At 40.8% G+C, this 22074-nt stretch overlaps 1 protein-coding gene across 2 annotated transcripts in view; it reads left to right on the forward strand.

The window, feature by feature from the left end:
- Positions 1-3578: 3578 nt before the first annotated feature.
- EFCAB14 (EF-hand calcium binding domain 14) overlaps positions 3579-22074 on the forward strand; it is a 37666-nt gene continuing 19170 nt past the window's right edge. The window contains exons 1-4 of one of the 2 annotated variants that reach the window (XM_072974504.1): positions 3579-4747; positions 6224-6372; positions 11957-12102; positions 21273-21371. In XM_072974504.1, the coding sequence (XP_072830605.1) occupies positions 4566-4747; positions 6224-6372; positions 11957-12102; positions 21273-21371 (576 nt within the window). In that variant the 5' untranslated portion in view covers positions 3579-4565. The remainder of the gene's footprint in view (positions 4748-6223; positions 6373-11956; positions 12103-21272; positions 21372-22074) is intronic. The other variant, XM_015236130.3, reaches the window with a different exon arrangement.

Raw genomic sequence — 22074 nt, forward strand, 5'->3', positions numbered from 1 at the left:
ATGGATGGATGAATGGATAGGGTCACCAAGATGAAGAACAATGCCTGGAAACTCTTTAGAGTCTCCTCTGCTCTTCCAATAATTTAATTCAGCAAACAGTCCCTAAGGTCCCTCCAGCATTGGACCCTGTCCTGGGTGCTAAGACACTGTCAATAGATGGGGAAACTGAGGCTAACGCACAGTCAAGGGACAAAAGCTTGCAGCAACTCAGAGGAGGCTATGCCTGGAATAGAAGAATCCCAGTGGGGGCAGCCCTCACTCCTGCCCACAATAATGCTGGGAACCAGTGCTGCTTCCTGCTGCCTGGGACCCACTGGGAGATAAGCCATTGTTTAGCTTGGAGCTTGGCCCCTTTCCTACCACCCCCTCCCATTGTCTTTAGGCCTCTCATCAAGGTACAGGATGCAGCTGCCAGCACAGCAGCCAGAAGAATGGGGAAGGGGCTGGGGGTAGCAGATGAGGCCATCCCAGGAGAGGTAAGACACCTCCTCAGCTGATGGTTCTCTTCTCAGATGAGCTGCAGACAAAGGCCCCAGGTGGCAGACTCCGCTCACATGGCTTGGGCACCAGTACAGAACTCAGGCTTCAGAGGTTCAGATCCAGATTCAAGCCCCAATATCTGCCACTGATGGGCTGTGTGTCCGTGGGCAAGCCTACTGCCATCTCTGAGCATCAATTTCCTTCTCAGTTAGAGCAGAGATAAGATGCTTGCCTAGCAATGATTAGTTTATTGCAGTGATGATTAAGACAAAAATACCTAATGTCTAAATTTTTTTATCCCCATTTTACAGGCAGGACAGTTGAAGTACCAGGGCTGCCAAGTGACTTACTCAAGGTCATATCACATTTCAGGCAAGTTTTGAACAGGTAATAGGGCTACAGATACAGAGTCATAATATAAACATCCCCAAATGAAAAGATGGGTCACAACCTTCAGGAGTCCTAGAGTGAGAGGGCACTGTGGGCTTCTCAGTGCAGAAGCCCTCAGTCAGAGAGGGTTGGCTTAATCTCTGGCCTAGAGGGTCCTAAGTCCAAGGGAGGAAGCCAGAGAGGTACCAAGAATTCCTGAGAGAAGAGAAACATCTGGCCAGCAGTTTTCAAAGGATGACTCAGCATCTCATAGGCTGTTTACTTAACACAGGAAAGGGTGTTATCTACAGATCAGTAGACAAACAGGCAGACAGAGGGACCAAATGACAGATCCAGCAGAAATATCCTCTTAGCTGTCAATTCCACTCCTCCAACCCCTCAACCCATGATCCGTCTGCTGACAGTCCTGGGGGAAGTCTCCACCTGCAGAGAGGTCAAAGTCTGGTTGATCAGACGTTATTACAACTGGGTGACGCATCCTTGGTCCTGCTTCAATCTCCTGGGTTTCCTCAGCCCCTAATCCCTTGGTGAGCATGCAGCCTCTATAACACAGAAGGGCGGTGAGAACGGCCATCCTGGGCCAGCCTCCCCTCTTGTCTGAGGCTTCTCACGACCACAGGATGTGTTTGTGAAAAGATTCCTGAAGTCAAGACCTTTTGCTATTCATCCCAGACCTTCAGTGGGGATTCTAGTGCAGGGTTGTCCAATAAAACTTTCTATAATGATGGACATGTTCTGTTCTGTCCTGCCCAATAGCCACTGGCCACATATGGTTATGGAACACAGTGGCCAGTAAGACTGGAGAACTAACTTAAACTTTTAATTTGATTTTAATTAAACTAAATGTAAATTTAAATTGCCATATGTGGATAGTGGCTACCATATTGGGCAGCACAGCTCTAGAAACAAAAGGAGACAAAAACCAAAGTTAAGTGCATCATGTTTAGGGCTTCAAAAGCACTTTCCCAAGCATCTTCTCATTTGTCTGTCCTGTGAAATAGATGTTAATACTCATTTTGCAGAGGGGAAAACTGAAGCTCAGAGAATTTAAATAGTTTTAATGCTCACAAAGCTAGTAAATATTAGAGACATGATTTAATCCCAGATTTCTTGATTCCAAAACTCCACTCATTCTTCTATATAACTCTGCCCACTTATGTGTGAGATATATATATATATATATAATCATTAATCTCTGGGCTAGTCACATGAAAATAAATAAGAGATGGGCCCAGACTTTGGGTGGGTATCCCTATCTATACAAAGACAGCATGGTTGCCACAATAAGAATGTGGGTATAGTTCAAAGCACTTTGCTTTAAATACCATCTACATCTGCTGACTCTCAGATGTCTATTTCAGGCCCCAACCTCTACTCAGAACTCCAAACAGATATAATCAGACAGCCCATTTAAATATTGAATTGGCTTCTCAAGCTTACCCCGAACCTGGGCTCTTCCCCATCTCAGTGTCAACAATTCCTTTTCTCCCAGCTGTTCCACACTAAGACCCTGGAGTCATCTATTATTCCTCATATTTTTTTTTTGGCACTCCTTCTATGTAAACCATCAGCAAATATTGTTAGCTCTATCTTCAAGAAGTATCTAGAATGCTCACCATCCCCACTACTGCCATCATCTTTATTCGTCCCTCACTCTCCCCCAGTTCTCTTTTCCACACAGTAGCCAGAGTGATCTTTTAAAAATCTAAGCCAGAGCTTAAAGCACCAATGGTTTCTGAGTCCACACAGTGGTCTGTAGGCCCTACAAGATCTGGGCCCTGAGGCTCATCTGACCTGGTTTCCTACCCTCTCCTCTTGCTCGTCAGGTCCAGCCACACCAGGTCTTCTGAGTCACTCCTTCCTCGTAGCCATTGCACAACTCGTCCCCTCGCTGCCTCCCAGTCTCTAATCAAAGGTCCCCTTGTCACAGAGGCACTCCTTGTTCCCTTATCATGTTTCATTTTTCCTCATAATATTTATCACCTCCTGACATTTAATATATTGTTGCTCTCCTCCCACTCGAGTATAAGCTGCAGGAATAGGGTTGGCAGATGAAACACTGGACACCCAGTTAAATTTGAAATTCAGATTAAAAAGGATTAACTTTTCACTATGAAGATGTCACAGATGCTGCATGGGATATACTTACCCCCCAAAAAATCCTTCTTTATCTGAAATTCAAACTTTACTACGTGTCTTGTATTTTTATTTGCTAAATCGGGCAACCCTACACAGTGAGGCGGGGACAATGGTTATTTTGTTCATTGCATTATCTTCAGCGGTAGAACTGCTCCTGACAAGTAGTAAGTTCTCAGTAAATATTTATCAAATTAATGAACGAATAGATCATTAATCTATAACATGCCTAAATCTTTAATTAGCAGTTTGCGAGTCAGAGGGTTGGAGCCTCTAGGCTGGATAAGTCCATTTCACAACTGGGGGCCCGGGCGGCTGATGAACTCCCCAAGCAGGACAAGCCGCTGGGAACTTTGCCTGGCCCGTCCCTACTTCGGCAACAAAACCCTCCCCGCCTCGGGTGAGCGACACTTCCCAGGGAGCCCTCCAGAGGGCGGGGCCTCCTCAACGGGCAGGCGAGACCCCGCCCTCGCTGAAGCCTGGGCCCTTTAACGCCCCGCCTCCCCTGGCGCCCGGGTGTGACGTCACCCGAGTGCGGCCAATGGGGGCGCGTCTTACTGACAGGCGGTGCGGGCAGCCGCTGCCAAAGGGGAAGTGAGCTGGGGCTGGAGCGATGGCCCGGGTCTGGAGCCCGCGGCAGCCGCCGCCGCCGCCGCCGCCACCAGCAAGTCCGGAGCAGCCGCGGCCGCAGCCGGAGCTTGGGCCAGAGTCGCGGCTGGAGTGGACGCGGCGCGTGTGAGTTGCCGAGAGTCGCCCGTGGCAGAACACCTCAAACTCTGGGCGGGAGCGCTTCAGGTGGGCTGAGCCGCTGTCGCCCCTCCTCGCCGCGCCCCCAGGCCCAGACAGCAGGGCTGGGGTCTCCCCTGGCGCGGGACTGGCTCCTCTCCGGCCGAGCCCTCCGAGCAGGGCTCTGGGTCTTCCTTGGTATCGGGCTCCCTTCAAACTCAGGCCAGAGGCCGCAGGCCGGTGATTATCTCGACCCGGGCATTTCCTGTGTAGGGGTTGTAGCGTCTGGGAGACCCCTCCTGCTGCCGAATTCCCAGCTAAGGCACGCTCCCACTGTCTCGCTCTGTACCTCCTCATCTCCTCACATTCAAGAACAAGTTTCTTTTCCTTCTCCATTGGAAATCCTGCCCCGGAAGGCCGAAACACCCATCTGTGTGTCCTTCCCCAACCTCTGGAGCACCCTTAGAAATATTTCATACTTACCAGGGCTGAGAATCTCTCATTCTTGCTTTGGGAGACAAAGTCTGCCCCCTCAACCCCTACACTCAACTAATTTGACACCTCATGCCCAGAGCATTATCCATTTGGATCACCAGCTCCCTGGCCAACTTTATGTGACTTCCCCTACCCATCTGAGTTCCAGTTTCCTCTGGGCTCCAGTCTCCAGCCCCCAGCGAATCTGGTCAGTCCCACCCCTGGGTGGGAGTGACCAGAGGGGCTCCGGCCCAGTATTCCCCACCCTGGAAGGCAGCTCCAAGGCAGCGAGAGAACTGGGTGTTGGGTACGAACCTGGCAACTCAGGAGTGGGTGCTCCACTCACCCCACACAAGAAGATGAAAAAGCGCAAAGAGCTCAATGCATTGATCGGCTTGGCTGGGGACAGCCGGAGAAAGAAGCCCAAGAAAGGCTCAGGCCACCGCCTGCTTCGCACTGAGCCTCCTGACTCAGACTCTGAGTCCAGCTCCGAGGAGGAAGAGGAATTCGGTGTAACTGGAAGTCGCTCTCGCTTTGTCAAGTGAGTAATGCAGTGCTAAGCGGTGAGATGGAGAAAAGGCACCTCCTTGCACTACCAAGGGGGCAGATGAAGGGAAAAGAGAAGGAAGTTCTCAGGAGGAAAAAAGCTTATGGACCTTGAAAGGCACAGGAGGAGAAAATATGTGAGAGAGAGGATTGAGCTCAGGTTCTGAACAAAAGATAAGTTGGAGATCTGTCTCTAAGTGTACAAAGAAGAGCCCTTAATCTAGGATGGAAGAAGTGTGGACTGAAGGAATGTGCCAAGAGACCAGAGAGACCAAGGTGGGAATAGCAAAGAAGCTAAGAATAGGGACATAGGAACAGAGAAACTTTGGGACTAGGCCTTTTTTTAAGGGTAAGATAGACAGGAACCTTAAGACTGCAAATTATTTTTTGCACTCTTGATGACTCTGAATCTTGGTGATGGAGGAATATGGTGAGGGACACACTGTAGAAAGAATGAGCCTTGAGAGTAGTGGAGGATAGGGGACAAAAAGAAGAGGCAACTTTTCCCAAACCATTTTTAGATGGTGCAGCCACTAGACAAAACCAATAGTGAGCACGAGGGCACTGGAAATCAGGGATTAGGGTGGGAAAGGGCTGGAGGCAACTTTGAAAGTGCCCTTAGACTGTCTCAGGGAGCACACTGAAAGAAAAGAGTATTCTGCCAAGGATGTGGAAGCAAGAGCTAAGCAGAAGGTTGGGGTGCTAAAAGATACTGAATCTTTTGTCTGAGGTTGGTTTGTTTGCTTGTTTGTTAAGAATGTCCTTTTATTTTGTTAAAGGAAGAGTTTTGTTTCTAGTGAGCTTTGCCAGATGAGGTAGTTCAGGGAAATCCTAGGTCTGGGTTGTGAAGATCTAATGAAGTGGAAGAGTTAACTGGAATAGCTACCCTGTTGAGTTAGTTTAGACCTTGACTGCTGGTTGAAGTTTGGTGTGAAATCTAACCCTTTTCTATGTTTCCTTACTTCTGAGCCAATAAACTAGGGTGCACCAGGTTTCCACTTAAACCTACCATTCTAATTTTTTCATTCCATTTGTAGTAAAACTTGCTCAAAAGTTTATAAAGTTTCAGTAAACTAAAACAAGGTCCTTTAAGAAAGAGAAATAGATAAATGAATTACAGTACAGTGATGGAATAGCAGAGAAGCTCGGTCTTTACACTTTGCTAACCTGAGCTTGTTTCCAAAGACTGGGATTGATGATGATGGCCATGAGCTACAGTGACCACAGGTGCTTCCTCTAGCTCACAGGAACTCCCTCTGTTTCACTTGAAGTTTGTAACCTTTGTCCCCAGTAGATGAACTCTTCATAGGTCATATTTTTAGTCATTTTCTACCTGCTGTTCAGATTTAAGTTCCTTGGTAAATTAACTTAGGGAAGATAATTGCGTGGTGACACGCAATGAATGCTGTTTCAAACAAAGCTGTATTCATAATCACCTTTGTACTCTGATTGAATCTGTTCTTATGATCAGGGGAGACTATTTACGATGCTGCAAGATCTGTTATCCCCTCTGTGCTTTTGTCATCCTTGCCGCCTGTGTCGTGGCCTGCGTTGGTTTGGTGTGGATGCAAGTTGCTCTGAAGGAGGATCTGGATGCCCTCAAGGAAAAATTTAGAACAAGTAAGTGGTCACCCTTTTCGGAGTATAATTTTGGACTCTTTTCCAAGTTCTAGGGCAAAGTGAACCACACTGAATTAAGAGTTTTGCCCACTCTGATGAAGCAGTTATATATTCCTTTCAGCATTTTTATACTCTTTCTTACCTGTCAGCTTGAATGCAGTAACAGTTACTGGTTTTTAAATCCACAAACAAAAAACAGTGCTTACGTACCATGAGAACAGAGAGCATCTGAAATAATGGCATTGTAGTCAGTGCTTAGAGTGCAGAAGGGAAGGGCTAAGGCCTGGGAGTCTAAAACCTCGGTTAACCTCCACCTGTTGCCACTGTATATTTCTTAACCATAGACTGGCAATAGCAGCACTGGGCTGTTTCCTTCCTCCTCACGGAATCATTTAAGAAAGAATGTGGGAGTGTCTTTAGACAGTTTCCTCCTTAAGAAAAACCTATAGAAACATAGGACTGATAACAATAGCCAGCCTGTACTGAGTGCTTACTGTGTGCCAAGTCACAAATAAATATTTGTCTCACGAGTGAGTTTTTGAGTTCGGGACTTTTTTTTCAAGTTGAGAGTGTTGTGTATTCTAAATTGTCAAGTTGTATTTTACACATCCAAAGTACTTTTCTGAAAGGTGTGTTTGCATAGTAGCTTCAACCAGTTTTAACCTAAAGATCTTTCTTTAGCAGCACTGGGATCCTTAGTTCTAGGTTTCAAGGGTTAATTTTCTAAGGAACTAGTTGCAAGTTAATGACAAATACCCTAACTGCAGCAGCATGAACATACCAGGAAGCTGACCGCCAGGCTTTCTCAAGGTCATAAAGCAATCCGGCTCCAGGACTAGAATTCGAGTTGTTTCCTTACTTCCCATCTTAAGCCTTAGGAGATCACAACATCGAGCTTTCCTGCACCCCAGCTTCTCTTGTTGCTTGCAGTTATTTAAGTTCCAAACCCGACCTAGGGACAGCTAAGCCTTCGTTAATATGTTAACGATGTTCTTAGTGTTGTTGCTTGAAAAAAAAAATATTGAGATACTAACTTTGGTTTTCTTCTGATCTTCTGATTCAGGGAATGGTAGTGGGTAGGCCACAGTTCTCTGCCAGAATCACCCTGACCTGTATGTTTTATCAGCTGGTGGGATCAGAGTACAGTGTAAGAAAAAATGAGATTTGTACTCTATTTATTTTTCTTCCTTAATGAGTTGTCCTCAACCATATTGCAAGGTGTTTTTAAGGCCAGTGTTTTCTTAGTAAGTAGTAATCCTAACTTGGGAATGAGGTTTTGAGAGGCACTGTTGAACTATAAATAACCACTGACAACACCTTCTGTGTCATCTTCTCTCTGTAACTAATTGGGCCTCCTGTGTTTGTGCTACAGCTTGTTTGTTTGGGTCACATATAGCAATTATTTATTTATACATTTCAAAACACTGCTCAGATCTGCCTTCCAGGGATCCATTTCTCTGACTGCTCTGTGCCTGTGTTTTCAGGACACCAGTGTAATTTATACCTTAGCTGAGCTTTTCATTTTTAGGAAATTTCTTTGTTTAGAAATGCATATTTGAAGTATATACATGTAATAGACCTGGCAGTCAGTCAGTCAACAAGTATTTATTGAACACTTGTTAATAAGAATCCCTGGGAATAGTATATTCAGGAGATGCCAGGAGTTGTACCCTGGACCATGAGACCTGCTTTCTACCACTGAGCGACCTTCCCCTGGGACTGACTGCATTTGTCAGCCAGCTGGACGAGGCAGCTTCAGAGTTGTCAGCCCAGCTGCTCTGTGGGCTTTGGTTTGCTACAGTAGAAACGTCAGCACCTGCAATCTGTAATGTCTAAAGCACAACGTGCTGAGGGAAGTTAGAGATTGGGGCCTGGAGCGTATGTCAGTCAGTAGGCTGAACCATTATGGCCACATAGCAAGAGTTTTTTTGTGAAAACCATTCTCTTGGCTAAATGAGGTTAATCTTGTTAAACTTAAATAAACTTTCTTTGAATTATGTTTCTACTTTAAATATATTTCAATAAGTTTATTTTTATTTCTTGTTTTTTCAAGAGGAGAGTGGAAATAAGACTACCTGCTGGCCTGGCTGAAATACCCTTTTGGAAAGTTCAGAGCCCCTTGTTCTTTATCTCAATAAATTTTCCAAGACACTTGTGAGGAAAGGAGGCTGGATTGCTGAAATATCTGAAACAGAAAGCAAAGCAGATAGACTTAATATTTTCTCCTGGTGGCCAAGGAGGAACTTGATTCTTAAACTAAAAGTACCGGCTGGTCTTGAAACTCCTCACTCAGTATTCTTTTTCCAGAACCAGGTACTTCAGAAGACCTCCACAGTCATTCTAAGGAAGATTCTTTTCCCATCTATCCCTCTCTATCACTCAAGGCTAGAGTGAGGGAAAAGAATTTGTTAGGAAAGGACAGTATTGATAAGTCAGACACCTCCTTTTCTGGTCACCGAGGCAGAGCAGCAGTTTAGTCATTTAGTACAGAACTTAAAAATGGTCTTGTGCTAATAATGAGGACAGAGGATATAAGCATCTGTGACAGCTGACTTGTACTAGGAAGTGTACTGGTTGTAGAAGCAGAAGATTTGACTGTTGAATCCTGACTTGCTCATTACTAGCTATAAAACAAAGACAGGTCACTTATTCTTTCTGAGCTTTCTTTTCCCATCCATAAAACATGTATGTAGGGGTAGGTAATGTCTCAGTGGTAGACCACACGCTTAGCATGCTTGAGGTCCTAGCTTCAATCCCCAGTGCCTCTATTAAAAACAAAAACCAAAAACATATATTTGTGCTACTACCACAATGTCTATCACAGTGTATAGTAATTCTGGGGCAACGCCTCACTCCCCACCATACTGACAGCTTCAGGGTCTTTTGTTTGTACTAGTGCAAAGTACAGGGTTGGGCACACAGGGGCTCAATACAAGATAAGTAAGTACATGAAAGTTTATTGCAAACTATAAATACATATAAAATATGACTGTCAGCATTATATATTTTATCTGAAAAGTATGTGCAGAAATCTCTATTTCCTGATCTTGAAGATTAGGAAAAGAGCTAAGTAAGTTCTTTTGAGTATTACTACATTAAATTTTAAATGAGCTGCTTTCCATGAGTTGAAAGAACATGAATTAGTAATCATAAGTTGTTTGTTTACTACACTGCCTTCCATTTATGTAATCAAAGTCCCTTTGCTTTTCTCTTCTAAAAAATCACAGATCAGGTAATGAATATAATGTCTTCTTGGCTCATACAGTCCTCAGGATCCAGAGTTTTTTCAGGGCTTGTCAGATTTGTATGTTTATTAGTTAATAATTTTAATCCAACTTATTTATATGTTTGTCTTACTTCCTCTTATACTTACTTCGTATAGACTGCAGGAAAGAGAGACTCTCCCTTCTCCCACCCCACCTTAGGATGTTTGACCATCTGAGAATGGCAGGCATGCATAGAATAAGTTTTTCTTTATAACCTAACTGAGTATGTGTACAAAATTCAGTGAAATGCTAAGTACTACATTAATTTAGACTGGCTAGTAAAATATTCTTACTACCAGAGATAGATGAATTCTTGCAAACTGTTTATAAATCAAATGTTACATTAAAAGCACTTAGCAAAGTCTACTATTTATTAAAAAAAATCCTTGGCACATATTTTGGAAATGTGAATAAAATATCTAATTTCTTTTAATAATTCTGAATTTTCAGTTAGTGAGTTTGCTTACAGTGAGGATACCACCCCCCACCCCAGTTTTTATGAGGATCTTTTTGTTGTTGAATTTGTTTGTTGTTGAGTTTTCCTTGTTTACCTTAATAGGATAACATTAACTCCACTCCATACCCTACAATGATTTCACTGGACAAGCAGCTGAGTGCTTCGGTGTACCTGGGACTGCTGGGCCCTGGGAATACATGACCAATAAGACTTGGTCCTTGTCCTCAGACAGCTGTCTGTCAGTCTGTGGAGGAGACAAACAAGTAGATAATTGCAACACAGATGTGTTATATGCTTGGTAGGATTTGGAGTGGTAAAGAGGTAATGGTGTTCCAAGTTCGGGGCCAGCTGTTTGTGCTGAATCTTGAAAGGAATTAACTAGGATAAGGCAACGGAAATGAAGAAGGGGCAAGCCAAGGGCACCTAGGCAGAAAAAAATAGTGTGTGCAAAGTCACTGAGGCTTAAAGAGGTTGGTGTGTCAGGAAAATCAGCTTAACTAGGAAGTAGTTTGAAGTGGTAGCTAAAGTGATGAGAAATACTGTTGGGAGGTAAGCAAAGGCCAGATGTATTCAGTCAGTAATACTGAGTGCCTGAAATGTGCCAGGTGTATTCTAATGCTGACCATACAGAAACGAACAGAAAAAGTCTTGGAGCTTATATTTTAGTAATTGTTTTATATCTGTCCTTTATGCAAGTTTTTGGTTTTAAAGAAGCATGTACTAGCTAATCAGGCAGTCTGTGGCTTTAAAAGGAAGATGTAGGTTTTATTCTGTAGGACCAGCCATTATCAATATTTTATTTTCCATGAAAAGGAAAAAATATTCTGTGAAGAAAGAAAAGAAAGCACTCTTTCAGGCCTCTGCCTTCAGACTGGCAAATCTCTAAACCATCCAGGTGTTTCCCAAAAGAAAAGCCAAATAATACCCCATATTACGTGTAACATTTTCCTTTATCTTACTATTTCACTTTGAGCTTCTGGGTTGATTTAAGATTTAAGAAAACACTATTTGCTATTTATGAAAAAGATTTAAAATCCTAATTCTCATAGAAGTTCTTGAAAGGTGGTAAGAACCTGTCTTGCATGTGACCAATTTAAGATAGGAAAAAAAAGATTTCAACATTTAGAGATATAATTTACCATGTCACCTTGAGCATTAATGGAGTAAGCTTTATAAATCTTCATTGAACAATCCCAAATCTCCTGAATTGAGCTGGTCAGTACTTAACCATTTATTTATCATTTATTGTATGCCTGGCCAGCTGTGTGTAGTGCTTTGCAGCCATTTTTCACTAAAAATATACTTTGGGGGGAGGGTATATCTCAGTGGTAGAGTGCATGCTTAGCGTGCACGAGGTCCTTCATTCAATCCCCAGTACCTCCATTTAAAAAAATAAAATTAAAATTAATAAATAAATAAACTTAATAATCTCCCCCCATTAAAGAAAAAGAAAAAGAAAATATACTTCACAGGAAGGTGAGAATTATCTCTGTATTACCGATGAGGAAACTGAGCTCAAAAAATTTGAGTAATTTGCTCAAGATCACAGTAAGTTACAGAGTTGAAATTCAAATCCAACTCTTCATACTGATGTTGTGTGTTATCATTTTCAGCCACCTGATTTTTAAAAGCTATATTGCCAGTAATAAAATAACCCCAGTTAAAATGGAGCTTTAGTGTTAAAGATCAACATTTACATAAAAAAAGAACAATAAAGTTGATAGATATGAATTCTGTCAATATCCTCCCAGAATTATCTATTATTAATCTATCTTCTTTCCAGCTGTATGATCATTTTTGCATCTTGGAGCCAGGAGAGAACTTAATGGTTATTTATGATTGTTCTTATTTTTGCTTTTAGTGGAATCTAATCAGAAAAGTTCATTCCAAGAAATTCCCAAACTTAATGAAGAACTACTCAGCAAACAAAAACAACTTGAGAAGATTGAATCTGGAGAGCTGGGCTTGAACAAAGTCTGGATAAACATCACGGAAATGAATAAGCAGGTAGCAAAAGTGTAATTTTTATTTCTGTGTAAGCTATAAATGTTTCATTTTGTTTAGTATACATCTGTAAATATAATGAACTCTCTTCAAATTGTTTTACTTTTTGATACAGTGTTTTGCATACTATGACCGAACACATCAAAGTCAGGTAATAGTTAGGCATTTACCAAATATTAAAATGTTAACCTGTTCTGCAAAAGAACAGAGTTTTACTAAGTAGAGCAGTTTAGAGGAAGTTAGACATTTTTGAGTCAGCTTTTCCTAAGGAGCAGTGTAGGTATTAAATTTAAAAACAGTATCATCTAACCCCTGAGAGAATTGGATAGCTTATTTATTAGTTAATGAGAGCTTATTTTGTTTAATAGAGTTTACAAACTTAGAGACGCAGCCTTGGGGTGTAGTGCTACCTGCTATACTAAAACAAAGCTGGAAACTATCAGCAGCTAATGAAAATTATTCTAGAATGGCGTAGGAAGAAGTGGCAGAGGTAGTTAAATACCTTGACCAGAAAAGCAGGCCTAGAGCCAAAACTTCCCAGTCCCTAAATTGGCCAGATCTCACATTGATTCCAAAAGAGGGACTTTGCCAGAGGAAAAGAAAATATTCAAACAGTGTTGATGGAGTATCTCATATGTATAAGGTGCTACAGTTGCCATTTGGTAACTATAGCCCCATGTCCTCAGTTTCAGTGGTTTAGTTAAGAAAGACATGTGCATTGAAAAGAAAACTCAAGTACCAAGTGAATGGTACACCCACATAGTGCCTAAAAATAGATGTCACCCCTGTTGTGGCTAAGAGGATATTCTGTTCTTCAAAGTGGAGTCACAGATTCAGAGTCAGCTAGTGGCAGGGAGCTGGCACTGTGCTAGGATAAAGTGCTTGCCAGTGTTTTTGAAGCTACCCTCTCCTTTCAGCTGTAGTTTTGGGAGTAGGGGCAGTTCAGTACTTAGAACCAGAGGTCAGTGGCCTGGAGCAGTGGCTTTCAGATTTTTATCTGGAACCTACAGTAAAAAACGTTTTACATCATTACCCGGTAAACACATACATACGTGTATGTAACTGAAATAAAAGATTCTGAGAACAATCACTTGCCCTTAATATTATGCTGCTTTATGATATTTTTTATTCATCTCTTTCATTTTTAAAAATTATTCATGAAATAATCGAGGGGTTGCAGCACCTATTATTTACTAGTTATCATTTATCCTTAGACCCTCAGTTATAAGAGGAAAGCAGGTACTCCTTTTTTACAAGAAGAATAAAGTAAATTGTGGCCTTGCTTGTTTTCACAAAGCGGTTGAGCTGTTTGGCCAGAGTCCATCAAGTGAAAGTAAACCACTCATGAAGTACTGAGAGATAGTTAGCATCTCTCTGGGGCAAACTGTGGATTCTTTCTAGTAACCAGTCATGGAGTTCACCACTGAGGCATCAATTATGGAAGGTTATATATTGTATTCTGAGCTTTGAGCATGATGATGGTGATGATGGCACTTAAGATAATGGCCACTCATTCAGTGCTTTCCTTATGCAGGCCTCTGTTAGATATACTGAGGATGAGATCTCCTTTTTTTATAGCTCTATGCAGTATGAGGTGCTGTCTCCATTTTACAGATAAGAAAACTGAGGCTCAGAGAGGTAAAGTAGTTTGCCCAAGGTCACACAGCTGTGTGTTAGTGCTAATAAAATATTCAGGTTGTAGGAGCCCGTTTTTTTTCCCGTTTTCCATTCTACCTTCTGTCTTTGTGTCTTCTAAAGGATGCAATAGGTGCTTAGTAGATAAAGCTGAAAGGATGTGAAGGCAAGTCCCTACCAGGGCTCATAGTCATTCATCACTGTTGATTGTTTTAGTAACTTTTTTACTTACTATTTAAAGAACACTTAATTTTAAACCCAAAGCAACATATCAGACTTTATAGTATAAAATGGTCTAATAAGCAAATGGTCTACAGTAGCTATTTTTGATTTCGCTAATGAAAAGTCGGGTAATATGCATGGAAGTCATGACTCATCTTTTGGCTAGAGTGTGGGTTTTTTGGGGGTTTTTTTCCTTAATGGTTTGTATGTAATTTAACTTTTTAGATTGTTTGAGTTGCAATGTGTGACTTTTAGAGATAAGTTCTATAATGTGTGAATCCAATGTGATGTTCCAGAATGTGTCTAACAGAGACCAGAGCAGTCCTAGATAGCAATAATGGGAGAATGCCCCTTGTCTCTCTATTTTGGTTACACATGTAGCTTTGCTGTAGTTTTCCATAGATTTTGGCGTTACTCCACTCGAGAGGAATGTTGAAAGGTCTGTAGTTCATGGAACTGTAGCTAAGTCCTGATTACCAGTGTGTGGTCTAGCTCTTACAAGTGAGTAAGAAGTCCTAGGTGTTGTTTGGTAATTGGAGAGTTAATGGTCAGCTCTCCAGAGCGTACTCTTTCGGTGAGGGAGCTGATACCCTTGGCCTAGAGTGTTCAGGGCATGGGGAGAAATGGAACATCACCTCACCTTACATTGCATTGGCTTTCAGCTGCTTCTCTGGTTTTAGGTGAAACGGTAGCTGCCAGCCAGCCACACTGGCCATTTGTGAGGCCATTACCATTTTTAAGATACTATTCCTGACTAGCATCAAGTTCTGCCACAGCCTCAGGATAATGCAGTACCTGGGAGAATAGTTTCTACCAGATTGTTCCACCCAGAACACAGCTTTTTATTCCTTTAAGATCTGACCAGTTGTCAGTGTTCCCTCAGGTGGAAAATCATATACTTGCTTATCAAGTTGGTGTAGAGTCAGTTGTGTACGTGCTTTGGGGCACTGAGTAAAACACACCTGGAGGATCCCTTCTGAGTACTTTATGATTCAGCATGTTAAGATTGTCTTGGAAGGCCCAGAGAAGAAAGGCAGCCAAGGAAGTCTGTCACACCCCTTCCAAAGTTTTGTGATTTCTTTTTCCTTTATGTATATCTCTTTCCCATCTATTTTTTTGGGGGTATGGTGATTAGGTTTATTTATTTATTTAATTTATTTTTTAACGGAGGTACTTGGGATTCAACCCAGTACCTCATGCATGCTAAGCGCGCACTCTACCACTGAGCTATGCTCTCCACCCCCTCCCATTTTTGTCTTTAAAATTTCATTAGTAGTATGTGAATGTATTCTTATATGAGATTTAAATAGTTAAATATAGAACTTTCATGAAGATACCCCTTCACCCCCATCTCTGTATGCGCTCCATCACACACAGACATACACATACACACACACATTCTCTGTCCCCTTAGTTGTTCACTGTCAATAGTCTGGGCTGCATTCTTCCATCCCCTTTATATTCACTTACAAAATCATAATAGCTTTTAATATGAATTAGCTTATAGGTTTGTGTGTGTGTGCGTGTGCACCTGCATGTGAGTGTAATTAAATGGAGTCACTAGGTATATATTGGTCTACAACTTTGTTCATTCAGTAGATCTATATCCTTAGTGATAGACATTTACATTGTCTCTAGCATCTTGCTATTACAAGAAAGCAGGGAGTAGTCTTGTATGCACATCTTTATGCACATGAGCAAATCATCTTTTTTAATTTTTTTCTTCCAGTTTTATTGAGATAATATACAGCACTGTATAAATTTAAAGTGTACAGCATAATAATTTTGACTTACATACATCATGAAATGATTATCACAATACATTTAGTGAGTATCCATCATTTCATATAGATATAAAGTTAAAGAAATAGAAAAATATTTTTTTTTCTTGTGATGAGAACACTTAGGATTTATTCCCTCTTAACAACTTTCATATATAACATATAGCAGTGTTATTTTTATCATATTGTACATTATTTATCTTATAACGAGAAGTTTGTACCTTTTGACTTATTTTCCTCCAGTTCCCCCTCTGCTTCCCCCCTCAACCTTTGGTAACCGTAAATCTAATCTCATAAGTTTGTTTGTTTGTTTGTTTTTGATGTATAATTGACCTATAGCACTTATTTCCTGTTATACAACATAGCAGTTTGATATTTCTATACATTTCAAAATGATCACCCCAGTAAGTCTCCTTACGTATGTGACCGTACAAAGACATAACATTAGTTATTGACTGTATTTCCCACATGGTACATTTCATGCCCCTAACTCACTTATTTTGCAACTAGAAGTTTGTACCTTTTAATCTCCCTCACTTAGTTCTTTCCTTCCTTCATGCGCCTCCCCTTTGGCAACCACCTGTGTGTTCTCTGTCTGTAACTGTTTCTGTTTTGTTATGTTTATTTGTTTGGTTTTTAGATTCTACACGTAAATGACATCATACAGTATTTCTCTTTCTCTGTCTGACTTAGCATAATACCCTCTGGATCCATTGTTTCTTATGGCTGAAAAATATCCCATCATGTATATGTGTACCTATATATATGCACCACATCTTCTTTATCCATTCATCTATTGATGAGCACTAAGATTGCTTCCATATCTTTTTTATTGTAAATAATGCTACAATGAATGTAGGGGTGAGTATATCTTTTTAATTAGTGTTTTCATTTTCTTCAGATAAATACCCAGGAATGGAATTACTGAATTATATGGTAGTTCTATTTTTTATTTTTTTGAGGAGTCTCCATACTGCTTTCCATAGCAGCTGCACCAGTTTACATTTCTAGCAACAGTGCACAAGGTTTCCCTTTTCTCCACATCCTCACCAGCACTTATTTGCTGTCTTCGATGATAGCCATTCTGACAGGCGTGAGGCGATAGCTCATTGCACTCTTTATTTGTATTTCCCTGATGATTAGTGATGTTGAACATCTTTGCAAAGTACCTGTCGTTGTTGTAAAAAAAAAAAAAGTCTGTTCAGATCCTCTGCCCATTTTTTAATTGAGTTGTTTATTTTTGAGATTTTGAGTTGTATGAGCTCTTTGCATATTTTGGATACTAACCCCTTATCAGATATATCATTTGCAAATATCTTCTTCTATTCAATAGGATCCCTTTTCATTTTGTTGATAGTTTCCTTCACTGTGTAAAAGCATTTCAGTTTGATGAAGTCCCATTTGTTTATTTTTGCTTTTGTTTTTCTTGCCTAAAGGAGACATGTCCAAACAAATATTACTAAGACCAGTGTCAAAGAGCTTACCACCTGTGTTTTCTTGTAGAATTTTTATGGTTTTTTTATGGTCTTACATTTAAGTCTTTAATCCATTTTGAATTTATTTTTGTGCATAGTGTGAGAGAGTAGTCCAGTTTGATTCTTTTGCATGTAGTTGTCCAGTTTTCCCAGCACCATTTATTGAACAGACTGTCTTTTCCCCATTGTATATTCTTGCCTCCTTTGTCATAGCTTAATTGCCCAAATAAGTGTGGGTTCATTTCTGGGCTCTCTATTCTGTTCCATTGATATGTGTGTCTGTTTTTGTACCAGTCCTGTGCTGTTTTGATTACTGTAGCTTTGTAGTGTGGTTTGAAATCAGGGACCTTGATACCTATAGTTTTTTTGTTCTTTCTCAAGATTGTTTTGGCTATTTGGCTATTTTGTGTTTCCATACAAATTTTAGAATTATTTGGTCTCGTTCTGTGAAAAATGCCATTGGTATTTTAATATGGATTGCATTGAATCTGTAGATTGCCTTGGGTAGTATGGTTGTTTTAACAATATTAATTCTTCCAATTAATTAACACAGCATATCTTTCCATCTGTGTTGTCTTCAATTTCTTTCATCAATGTCTTACAGTTTTCTGAGTACAGATCTTTTATGTCCTTAGTTAGATTTATTAGGTGTTTTAATCTTTTTAATTGAGCAAGTAATCTTTAGGATAGATTTCTAGACATGAAATTGCCAAATTAAAGAATATGAACATTTCAAATTTTGACAGATACTCTTAGATAACCATCTAACAAGTCTTCTCCAATTTACATTCCCATTAACAATGCATGAGAATGCCTGCTTCCTTGTGTGCTCTTCTAACCTCAATATTATTTTTTTTTTAAGGCATGGGTTAAAACTTCCTTGATGTAATTGCTACTCTTGAGAGGTTTACAGTTTGTTGGGAGTATCTCTGGGGCTGAGGCTTCTCAGTCATTTGATTTTTAAGTGGATAGAGTTGAAATGTTGATTAGTCTGAATATTTTTGAGCATTTACGGAGAATTGCATGTTTACATGCTTATTAAATTTCATTATTAAAGAGCTAACACTTATTTGGTATTTTGTTTGTATCAGGTACTGTGCTTAGAGCTCTAGGTATGTATCTCATTTAATCCTCATAGTCTGTATTAGTTATCTGTTGCTGTGTTACACTTGTCCCAAAACTTAATTTTAATGACTTAAAACAGCAAACCCTTACTATCTCACAGTTTCTCTGGGTCAGAAATTTAGAAGCAGCTTAGATGAGTTGTTCTGGCTAGGATCTCTCTAAGGTTGCAACTAAGATATAGGCCAAGGCTGCATCATCTGAAGGCTTGAGTGGGACTGGAGGATCCTTACTCACATGACTATTGACCGGAGGTCTCAGTTTGCCCCAACATAGGTTTCTCCATGGGGCTGCTTGAGTGTTTTCACAACATGGCAGCTGGCGTGCCCAGAGTGAGTGGTCCAAGAGAGAACAGAAAGGAAGACAGTGCTTTTTTATGACCTGGTTTCCAAAGTTGCCCATTGTCACTTGCACTTTATTCTGTGGACTAAAAGTGAGTCACTAAGCACAGGCCACACTAAGGGAAACAGTTAATTTTCAAAATTTCTTGAAAGAAGGACTGTCGAAGAATTTGTGGACATATTTTTAAACTATCACACAGCCCTACAGGATGGTGGTGATTATACCATTCTACCAGTGAGGAAAATGAGTTCACTACTTATATAGCCTTATTGCCTACATCCCAGCCCCTACAATCCTCTCCGCTTGGGCTAGCCTTCTCAGTGTCCCTCCCAGATACAGTGTTCATTCTTAGCTCATTCATTCTTAGTTCATTCATTCATTCCTTTGGTAAATACTTACTGAATGCCTGTCTTTGCGCCAGGCTTATGGAAAATAAACCAGACATGATCCTTGATGACAGGAGCAGACAGTTAGTGGAAGAGAGAAACCTTAATCAGAAATCAAACACAGAAATAAATCATTGTCACTTTGAGAAATACTATGAAGGAAAAGTATTCCTGGGCCTATTCTTGCTGTTGTTCCCTGCCTATTCCCCGATGCCCCGCTTACCCTTCTAACCTAGAAAGAATACCTGATTTATTTCTATATATAAAACTCTTACTTCTCTACCAGAGTCTAATTTGAGTCCTACTTCAGTGAAGCCTGTTTATTTCAACCTGCACCAATAACCCTTTCTCAGAATTTTATTCAGTGTCACATTTAGTACTAGTTTCTTTAATGTTAACTATCTGCTTTTACCTCCCTCCTTCCTTCCTCTGTCTCTCCCTCCTCCTCCTCCACTTCCCCTCTCCCTCCCCTTTTCCTTTTTTCACTCTCATATTATGCTCCTGTCCCCATACCTTCTGTCTATTCTTCAAATATCCCAAGCTCTTCCCCACACTGGGACCTTTGCCCTAGCAGTTCCCTCTGCCCTGAAATATACTTCTTTTGATCTCTGTCTGGTTGATTCCTTATTATTTAGACCTCAGTTTAAATTTCATCTCCTTTTCAAGGCCTTCTCTGACAGTCCAGTCTAAAGTAACTACCCAGTCACTCATCAAATTGCCTTATTTTAATTTTCTTCTAGTGTCTCCTATTTTTTTTCTCACATAAGATTGTCTGTCTCTTTGCACTAAAATGTAAATACCAAAAGATCACTAACATCTATACTGTTCACCACTGGTGTAAACTTGGGCTCAGTAAATATTTGTTGTAGGAATGAATGAATGGCTGACTGTATAAAAGAAAATGGTCTGACTCCCCTGAACACAGTCCCCATAGAAGGAGAGGTCAAAGAGTTCCCGGGCTCCTCGCTGCACTCCCTTGTTCAGAGCACGTACCACTCACTCCAGGAGCTGTTTAAATTCTATGCATAGTACCCATTACTATCTAATACTTTTCTTCTTTGTTTTTCTCTCCACTTCCTGCTAGCATGGAAGCTTCATGAAAGCAAAATCTCACAGTCCTGTTTGCCACTTTCTCCATAGTGCAGACCACAGAGAAGGTGCCAAACACTTGTTGAAGAAAAGAATAGGGTATCGGCTTTACTTCATCTTATATCCGTCTGATGCCTTCCCCAGGGTTAGGTGTGTAACAAGTGCCCAGAAACTTTCGTGGTTACCCTGTGAGGCCACTCTGAATATAACTGCTATTGGTAGATCTGTGTCCTCATCCTCATCCCATCCTTGGGGTGGGAAAGCAGCGTGGAACTAAGTTTGCAGCCACATTGTAGGTTGTTAGAATATGATCTCTGCAGCCTGAAATTGAGTATTATACAGGTTCCCCCAGTCCCCATTCAAGAGAGAAGTCCAGCTATTTAGAATTCTACCCCTAAAGAGCAGAAGGGAAGATACATTTTATTTTGATTCAATTCCTATTTTAATACGTTCAGTATATCAGTCAGCCAGCAAGTCAGTAGGTATTTATTGAGCCCCTTCAGGGTACAAAGTAGTGCTTTGGTTGAGCTATTGAGTTTGAAATATTAATCACATTGTTAAACCAAAACTAAATCCCCAAGTAGTTGAAAGTGCCATTCAGGTTGTCAGGGTTCAGTTCCTGTCGACTGTATTTTGTGATGATGGGCTTTTACTTTATGATATATGTTCCCACTTGGGTAGGAACAGAAGTTCAGTAAATAACTGAGGTGGTATTTTTTACCAAAATGAAATCTTTCAGAGTTCCTTGATCATTAGCTTTCTTCCTGTTCAGTTGTTGAAGGATTGCATTGTAGTCACTGCATCTTTTGGGTAATTTAAGATTTGGGGATCTTGTAGCTGCCAGGAGTGGGGTAAAGAATAATACCTGCCTTTCCCTCTTTGGCACTGCTGTTTAAATTGGGCAGGGAGAGGAGGGGTGTTATTGCCACCTTCCAGATCTCAGGTCTATCCAGGGGCTCTGTGGCGTTCTTCTGGGCCTGGGAACTGACAGGGTGGAATGCCTGGGTCACAGGATCACATGACATCCAAATGTACCTCAGCGTCATCACCACCTGTAGAGTGTGTGAAGGAAGCATCACTACAAATTCCGTTTTCATTGTTTGTTACTCTTTGCCTTTCAGATTTCTCTGCTGACTTCTGCAGTAAACCACCTCAAAGCCAATGTCAAGTCAGCTGCAGACCTAATTAGCCTGCCTGCCACTGTAGAGGGACTTCAGAAGGTACGTGCTGTGTATGGGCACTGCGATTAACTTACTGTAATTCTAGCTTCTCACAAATTTTCTCTGAAAGCCTGGCATTTGAAATCAGCTGCTCCAGGACGATAGTCATAGAGCATATTACTGTTCTAAAGAGTTCAGAACTCTCTTTTGGTCTGGTTAGTTTTGCCTTTAATTTGCAGCAGGTGACTTTAGCTGTGGTTTACATAGGTGCACTTTTTATTTGTCTCTCCAAGTCTGAGAATTGCTCTGATGAGACCCTTATGTTAACATATGTGGGTTTGCTCTTCATTACTTGCCTTCTCAGCTCATCATCGACTATGTCTTTATGAGAGCAAACCAACTATACGTGAAAGTTGCTCAGATTGCTATTATTTTCCTTGGTTGAGAAAGAGGATTTTTGTTTGTTTGTTTTTACTTGTTTGGTTTGTTCTTTTAACAAAAGATAGTTTGGGGAAATGCAAAAATTAGAAATTCAGGCTATGGTAAGTGTTGGCAAGGATGTGGAGCAAAAGAAACTTTCACACACTCCTGCCGAGAGTGTAAATTGGTGAAAAACATTTTGGAAAACAATGTATATTACTTTATAAAGGTAAAGGGATACATCCTCTAAGCTGTTCACTTGTAGGTATTTACCTTAGACTGTAGAGCCTAGGCAAACAATAATTTGAAATTTCTGTTTACTTGATCCCTAGGATTCAAACCT

Source organism: Vicugna pacos, chromosome 13, assembly GCF_048564905.1.
Source record: "Vicugna pacos chromosome 13, VicPac4, whole genome shotgun sequence".
Taxonomy (NCBI): domain Eukaryota; kingdom Metazoa; phylum Chordata; class Mammalia; order Artiodactyla; family Camelidae; genus Vicugna; species Vicugna pacos.